General features: G+C 47.4%; 1 protein-coding gene across 3 annotated transcripts; it reads left to right on the forward strand.

The window, feature by feature from the left end:
• Positions 1-446: 446 nt before the first annotated feature.
• Positions 447-7,240, forward strand: C13H11orf87 (chromosome 13 C11orf87 homolog). 3 transcript variants are annotated; one of them, XM_036895709.2, is made up of 2 exons: positions 447-575; positions 1,645-7,240. In XM_036895709.2, the coding sequence occupies exon 2, from the start codon at positions 1,901-1,903 to the stop codon at positions 2,498-2,500; it is 600 nt and encodes a 199-aa protein (XP_036751604.2). In that variant the 5' UTR covers positions 447-575; positions 1,645-1,900; the 3' UTR covers positions 2,501-7,240. The 3 variants fall into 3 exon arrangements, with proteins under 3 accessions (XP_036751604.2, XP_036751605.2, XP_036751603.2); XM_036895710.2 differs by lacking the exon at positions 447-575 and adding an exon at positions 733-853; XM_036895708.2 differs by lacking the exon at positions 447-575 and adding an exon at positions 1,051-1,242.
• The last annotated feature ends 877 nt before the right edge of the window (positions 7,241-8,117 follow it).

Genomic DNA, 8,117 nt, shown 5'->3' on the forward strand with positions numbered 1-8,117 from the left:
TTAGAAGTGCCCCTCCCTCCTTCTGGTTCTGACTCAGAACCAGACCAACATAGACAGGACCTGGGAGCGGGACAAGAGGGAGAAAAATCTAATGTGTGCCCCGAAGGGAGACGTATCTCTAGGGTGTAAAAATGCGTTCTTGGGACCATGTGGGAAAGGGCTGAGGGTGAAGAATTGGGCAGCCAGACAACTGAACCTTCAATCCTTCCTAGGCACAGGAGAGCGGAAGTGGGTGCTCACGGGGTGGGGGTGGGGTGCTCCTCGAAGCTCCTGGACAAGGGGAAGGCAGGGACCTGGCAACGCGTGTGGCAGAGGCTCGCTCCGCCAGGACGTGGTGTTGGAGTTTGAGGGTGAGGTGGGGGCCTGAAGGGTGGCTTGGAGCCCTGGCGGTGGCTGCCTGACGTCACCGGCCTCTCTGGCAATAGGCTGCGAGCTGAGCTCCCCGAAGCGGCAGCGGCGGCAGCGGCGGCAGCGGCGGCGCGGCTTGGTCTCTGGCCCCTTCACTCCGCGCCTTCTGCAGCCGCCACTGCAGCCGCGCGGCCGGTCTCCCTCCCTGCAGTCAGCTGGCGGCCCAGGTAAGGGACGCGGTGCTGCTCCTTCGGGCGGCCGGGTGGCTGGGCGCAAGCGGGTAGAGCAGCCCTGGCTGCCTGCGTAGGCACCCCTGGCCGCAGCTTCAGCCCCAGCCCCTGCCCCCGCCGGGCTTGTGCGCCTCCTCGCTGCTGCTCCGCAGTGCAACAGTTTGCAGCTGCCTCTCGAGGGCGGCAAGGGGGCTCTCCTGCGCGCCGTGGGGCTACCTGGTCCCTGGAAAGAGCCTCAGGGCCCTTGCGCTGGTTCTGAGAAGGCCGGAGAGAAGGTCCATTCCCCAAACTTTGCAGGCGGGAACACTTCTCCTTTCCATTTCCAGCCCCCAGGAGGAAATAGGATACTGTTAAGTGGGGGACACAAGGAGAGGGGGAGAAGGGGCGTTTGCAAGGTTGTGCTTTAGCTGCGAAAGGTGTTTCATTTGCTGTTTTTTTTTTTTTTGGTGGGGGTGGGGGGTACTAAGGAAAACGCTAGAGAAAGGATGTAGCGCGATCCTGCGCGTCAGCCCCCGCCGCAGACAGAGGCGTTGTGGGATGTGGTGCCAGGGGGCACCCCCTTGGGAATGGGACCGAAGAGAGCTGACGGCGGCCAAGGAGGGGCTGGATCTGGAGAGGGAAGGGAAGGAGGACTGCGCACCGGGAGCCCGCGCGGCGGCCCGGGGTGGGTGCTGGGAAGGGTAGGATTCAGGCGAGCCCAGCTACCGAGAGGGCGCAGGGAGCGGAGCGCCGGCGTGCAGGAAGGCAGGGGCCGTGCTCCGAGGCGGCTGCGCGTCTGTTGCAATTACAAAGTTGCGGAGGCTCGGGGAGGCTGCTTTATCTGCTGAGTAATCTGCATCTCCGCGGTGCCGACGCGGACCCCATCCACGCGAGCGGCAGAGGGAAACTGGCGGCCCTGGTGGGCCCGGGGTGGGAGGCCCGGGGTCCGCGCGCGGCGGCGGAGACCGGCAGCGCCCGGCTGGAGCCGCGGGCGCGGAGGGCCGCTCTGCAGTGACCGCCAGTCCTGCCGGCCCTCCGCACCCGCTGGCGGCGGCCGGCATCCTAACTCAGCCTGTTCTCTTTGCAGCCTGGTGCCCGGGCAAAGGAAGAGGGCTCGCGGACACGCGTTCGACGCGGGGCCGGAGAGGATCTCCGGGGCACCTCTGGCTCTCTGGCCGGCTTGCTTCCCCGCAGTCGCTCCCTCGGTCCTTCGCTGGCGCGCGCATCCCCTCCCACCCCAAGGAGGAGTTTTGGGTGGCGTGGGCCCCGTCCTCTTGGCTCGTGGGAACGGTGCGCCCAAGAGAGTCAGTCTCGTGGACTCAAACCCGACGAGCCCAGCGCCGATGAGTGCCAGGGCGCCCAAGGAGCTGAGGCTGGCTCTGCCGCCGTGTCTCCTCAACCGGACCTTTGCTTCCCCCACCGCCGGCGGCAGCGGCAACGTGAGCGCCCGTGGCCCGGGCGCAGGCGGCGGCGGCGGCGGCGGCACCTGCATCACGCAGGTGGGACAGCAGCTCTTCCAGTCCTTCTCCTCCACGCTGGTGCTGATCGTCCTGGTCACCCTCATTTTCTGCCTCATCGTGCTGTCCCTCTCCACCTTCCACATCCACAAGCGTAGGATGAAGAAGCGGAAGATGCAGCGGGCTCAGGAGGAGTACGAGCGGGATCACTGCAGCGGCAACCGGGGCGGCGGGGCGCTGCCCCCAGCCGGCGGCCAGGCTCCAGCCCACGCGAAAGAGACCCGTCTGGAGAGGCAGCCCCGGGACTTGGCCCTCCGGGCCCCGTCCGGCGCCGGCGCCTCCTCTCCGCCCCCTGGCCTCCTGTGCCAGGGCCCCTGTGCTCCTCCACCTCCTCCACCTGCCCCCGGTCCACGAGGAGCACGCGCAGCCTCCTCCTGTTTGGACCAAGCTGGCGAGGGCCTCTTGCAGACGGTGGTACTGTCCTGATCGTCTCAGCCCTCCCTCGTTTCGAGCGTCTTTGCCATCCTCGCCTGTCCGCCCTCCGGCCTTCCTTTTCCCCTTTCCTCTGGCCTCTTTCCTCTTCATTCTTTCCTTATCCGCCCTCCCCTTACTGTTTCTCCTCCGCCGAGGCACTGTGCGGTATTTGTAAATATTGGGCAAGGAAAGTCTCGGAAGAAGAAATAACGCTGATAATACTTTATTCTTCATATTTATAGTAATTATTATAATACTAATAACACAATTCAAGCGCATGACAAATCACATAATGTCTCGTCAATGAAGGACGCGTCTTCTCTCTCCACCCTGCACCCCCCACAATCAGGAGGAGAAACCGCACAAGCTACCAAATACTCAAAGGCACTGACCCCCGGGGACCTGGAGGGAGGGGGCCCGGCGTGTTGTACATAGCCGCCAAGTCGAGGTCCAGGGACCCACCTGCGTCTCCGCCCCGAGCTGTCACCTTTCCTTCAGCTCTCCCTTCCGTCCTCCTTCCCACGCTCGGCCGGGCTCAGGCAGTAGCACAGGATACAGAAAACGTCTGCATTAGCACCAAGACTGTAAGAGACCTTCGAGATGGTCCCGGGAAAGCGTGTAGGCAGGTACCGCTCTCCAGTCAGCCCTCTCCTCACCTCTTAGTCATTCCCTTTTCTAGGACCAGGTATTTTAATTTACTTTTAGAAATTTCCCTCGCTGGCCGAGCATAAGTACATTGAAAATCTTTAAATAAATTTAAAAAACTAATCTGCTTTAGCTCCCTGCCCCGCCCCCTCCTGTACACCTTTGATTCCGGGCATTTTCAGGATTCACAGGGACCCGGGAGATATCCAGCCAGGTCTGGTGCTGAAATTGCCTCACCGAACTGGCTCTTTTGGTTGTGCAGGCAGAGGAGGGGCTATTTTGGAAAGTGACTATTCTAGCTTTTTGTTGCTTTCTTTCTTCTTTTTCTACAATCAGGTTTGCGTGTACTGTTGGTTTTCTTATTATTAAACATTGCATAAGTTACCTTTTTTTTTGTAAAAAAAAAAAAAAGTATTAGGTAATGTGCAGTCCTGAAATGCAGTATCTAACCAACCAGAATGTTTCTGTTTAATTTTTAGAACAAGTGCACCTTTGTTATATATTATATTGGTACCAAATACAGAAGCAAACAATAGTTCTGTACTCGTCTTCTAAACTGTATATTCTTGTTCTTAATTTTCAGCTGTTGATATAATGGTTACCACTGGATGAGGAGTTCAGTGGTGCAGGCCTGGCTTTTTCTGTTTCTAGAAGTGTTCTTTTGTACCTTACTCTGTAGTAGACTGTTATAAAAAGATGACACATATGTTTTCTTTTTTCTTTTGTGAATAATGAAACAACCACAACAAAAAACAGACAAATAATGGATGTGCCGGAATGCCATCTATTAAAACATGGTTAATATTTAAACAGTGCCTGTAGTCCTCCCTGCATGCAGTTACCACCTGGAGGCAGTGATGTGTGTGCTTGCTTGTAGTGTATGTGTTTGGGGGTGAGACTGGTGGGGACGCTGGGCAATTTGGATGACAGGACATGCGAATTTCAAGAGAAGTGAAACCCAGTAATTACTTGTATAAAAAATGTTTAGTAGAAATCCATGCCTGCACCTGAGATTCAGCAAAGGAAGGGCTCTTTCTCTTTCTCAGTCTGGCTTACCTAACTTTAGTGAATACATGAAGAAAGACTGAGAAAAAAAAGTGAGAGAAGAAGGTCAATATTTTTGTTCTCTCTCCTAATGTGAGACAAGGCCATCTATGTTAGAAATGGAATTCACCACTTTGTTTCCCTTGGATTGATGATAGAAGGGGCCAGAAACATATTACAATCTTAATATAGATGCAGTGGCAGCCTTTCTTGGCAACCAATTATTTGACAGTTATTCAAACATTTGAAAAATGTATGTATGAGAATGTCCTACAAAAAGCTCAGCTGAAAGAGTCCTTGCTAACCTGCAGGGCGTAAGGCAAAACAGTGCCCTGAACTAAGTGCATTCCTCTCCCAAGGAACTAGTAATTCTAAATTCTCTGTCTTAGCTCCGGGCATACATGCTCTTATCCAGAGAAAACATTACCTCTGAGGTTTTAGGTCATCTCTTAGATTGTCCAAGCTCGATCTATTCATTTATAAAAATAATCCAATAAGCTTCATTTTAATCACCCATTAGATTTTCACTCAAGTCCTTTACTGAAGCACAGAGGATCATCATTTAAACATGCCATGTTGTAATATTAGGAAGACCAGGTATAATCTTTGGGTACAATATTAAACAATGAACCAGATTCTCTCCAGTGCCTTAGTCACTTCTAGTAATAGGTAAAAGAGTGCATTAACTCCCTCACGCCACTAGGGAATCCTTTAGTGCATCAGAGCTCTGCATTGTACATCAGAATGACTAAGGCACTGTGAAGAAGAAAGACCATTAAGTTTTGTAGCTCACCCTCATCCAGCTGTAGCTCTTTAATACCTTATTACAGAATGACTTTTGAACTTGAAATCTGAATAGAATCAGGGACTCAGAAGGGCGCCTTCTCATTTCCAATGAGCTCCAGTAAGTGCGTGGATATTACTTTCTCTCCTTATTTGGTGCACTTTTTACAGTGAATAATTTCCCATTTTACTAAGGCAATAAGATGTTCTGTTGTCAGCAGTGCTGGATGATGATTCCATTTCCTTGGTGCTGAAGTTACTCATAGATTCTTGCCTTATGAATCACAGTGCATTTAAGGCATGCAATAATAACCCCCATTCAAGGAGCAACCTGTACACTCTAGGAGTAATTATGAAATTGTCCTATATAATTTTTCTCCCAAAGAATAGAGAAGACAGGAGAAAAAAAGAATTATGTATATTGTTTTTAAAAATGATCATGATACCTCTAAACATGGGCCCACATCCGTAAAATGTTTTTATTGTGCACCTTTAAATATATAAGCCTTTCTTCATTAATTGACTATGGTTTGCTATTTTTATAGTCCTCTGTGTAAAGATGATGCAGTTTGTGAGTCAAGTCTCATGCTGCGTTTAATATACTTGGAACTCTAAGTTTCTGGTTGTGTCACTTGAAAGCTTTTATGAGATAGAAAAGTACATGAAATTCTAGTAATATCAATCCTCACACCAAATTACTGCAATAAGCACATACCCAAGCAATTCACACAACCCTGTAAAGCATTATTTCTTATAGAGCTCAACTGACAGTCTCAGGAGTTTGGGATGCAGCCAATGAGGCATTTTGGATTTCATTTATATGAAAAAAGGCAATCTGGAAAAAACTAAATTTATTTTAAGGATTTTATTCACTGATGTCCCGTCAAACTAATTGCTTCAAATCCCTATAGTTACAGTTCCAACTTCTGCACTTGCTATTCAGTATTAATAAGGTGGCATGCTTGATTCTTACTGTTTTTTAAAAACTGGGCAGAGAATACCATTTTGTCAATTGTATGGGACTCTGAATGTTAAAGATATAGATGGATATAATCTTCCTTAGAATTTATATACACCCATAGATATGTATTTATATACACATACATTTTGTACAAATTTACACTGGACTTTTTGTATTCTCTTTTCTGTCATTACAAGAATGAGATGGAAACCAAATAGCTGTTCCATCCTCTTCTGCAGAGGATACTGAGAAGTCAGGTATATGCATGCACTTATTCTTTGGGATTAAATCTGAATGACTGTCTCTGTATTTAATGAAAGGGAGAGTCCTAGTTGGCTTGGGGAATTGGTAATTAGGTAAGCTTTCTTTCCTAGCTAATGACTGAAATGTAAATGTAGCAATGGTAATGAACTTATGACCATGTCTATGTGGTCTAAATATCTGATGGAAAGCAAAAATATCTAGAAGTTTAAGGCTATCTAGACCACAAAACTGGATTATGCTTGATTTTTTTTATTTTCAATTTACATGTTGTGTGAAGATAGACCTTATATCTGCATAGCTAAAGGTAAAATGAAAATATGACTAAAATATCTGTTTAGTTTGATTAGTTATTTTTTAATATAGATAAATTAGCTTTAAAAACTTTGGTAACTGATTTTTGCACCATTTTCTATATTAATTGAACTAATTAAACAATGGTTAAAATTCCATTTTTTTTGCCATTGTGCAAACATATGATTTAAATACTTCTCTTTGGGTGACAGGTGAGCAATTGCTAGCTGATATTATGTGGAAGCTATAGGTTAAATTAGAGCCAGAAACTTTAATCTAATCTGATCAGGCTTCTTAGGTCCATTTCCATGTGAATTTTGGACTTTGAATATGATTCTGAAAAACCACTTTTCTGGGCTATCCTTTTTTGCAACTAGTGGTTGTGGTTCATAGATGTTTTAGTTCACATTAGAATGAGTTAACCTATCTACAGAGGGATATTTAATCATTGGATGAGACATAAATGTGATTCTGATTTGGTTTTTTATTTATTTGATAGCATTTGATAAACAGCTTGATGACTTGACACCAATACTTATTAATGTCTCCAATCTAATAATACAACTGGTATCATGTAGGAATGCTTAGCTAAGAATAAAAATTTAATTAACTTTAATTAGGAACAATGTCTTACCAAGGTGGTCCTACCTGTTTGAGGCATGGACACTTATGATTTCATTGGGTTGTTTCTACAGAGAGCAACAATAGTGATGACAAGCATAGTAACAGAAAAACTGATTTTTTGAACTTAAGTATATCAGACAGAATAAAACAGATATTAGAATTCATGGAAAATTTGTTTTGCTTTTCTATCAATAAAAGAGTTTTCTTGTTAATTGGCTTTTTTGGAGACTATTTCCTTATCAATCTAATCTATAATATAGCAGGATTACAAAATTATTCATTCTATTACCCTCAAATGCTCAGAGAAATTAGTTTTTTTAATTCTATCACTCATATGACATTCTTCACAAATCAACTTTACTTGATAAAAGAGAAGTGTATTCATTTTAGTAGACCCCACTAAAGTGAATCCAGTACAATAATTTAGCAATCCTTTCAGCTTTGTTCAGGCTCTTTAGTTCATAACCTGGTGTCTCAGACTTCCTCTTTCCCTGACTGTAATCCTCTAAAACAACACGTGTGTGGGGAAAGGATGTGGTTGACATGATTTTGTGACAGTTGGGGAAATGGGGAACTTCAGATTCATATGAATTCTAGTGGATGCTAGCTGAACCCCAGTGAAAAGCAGCTGATGGGTACTGCTCCCTAGTGTGAGGTACTATTGTCCTATCCAGCTTGTGTGCTGACATTCACCCCTGCAGGCTTAGACCCTGAACTTTGTCCCCAGTCTCAAAGTCGTCATCCGCAGGAATCTCTACATCCCGTCCCCCTGCCATCCTAGGCTCAGCAGTACTCTCAGACCTTGTCCCCTTCTTGTATATGAAGGGACTTCTGGGTGTCTGGTGCGCCATGGACCTACTAGGTGTCTGGCATGCCTCGGACCTACTTGGAAAGGCATGGGTTCCAGGTCAGGATCACCTGCCTAATCACCACTGCTGCCACCTCAGCTTTGCTAGTCTTGTTTCTTGTCAGGTGCTGCCTTGAAGAAGATTTTCTTCTGAGGTCTAGTAGCCTGCT

Source organism: Manis pentadactyla, chromosome 13, assembly GCF_030020395.1.
Source record: "Manis pentadactyla isolate mManPen7 chromosome 13, mManPen7.hap1, whole genome shotgun sequence".
Taxonomy (NCBI): domain Eukaryota; kingdom Metazoa; phylum Chordata; class Mammalia; order Pholidota; family Manidae; genus Manis; species Manis pentadactyla.

Excerpts from the sequence above, each read along its gene's own strand:
- C13H11orf87 (XM_036895708.2), top strand. The coding sequence starts at position 1,145 with ATGGGACCGAAGAGAGCTGACGGCGGCCAAGGAGGGGCTGGATCTGGA. Across the intron at positions 1,243-1,644 it reads AGCCCGCGCGGCGGCCCGGG|CCTGGTGCCCGGGCAAAGGA; the intron begins GTGGGTGCTGGG and ends TTCTCTTTGCAG.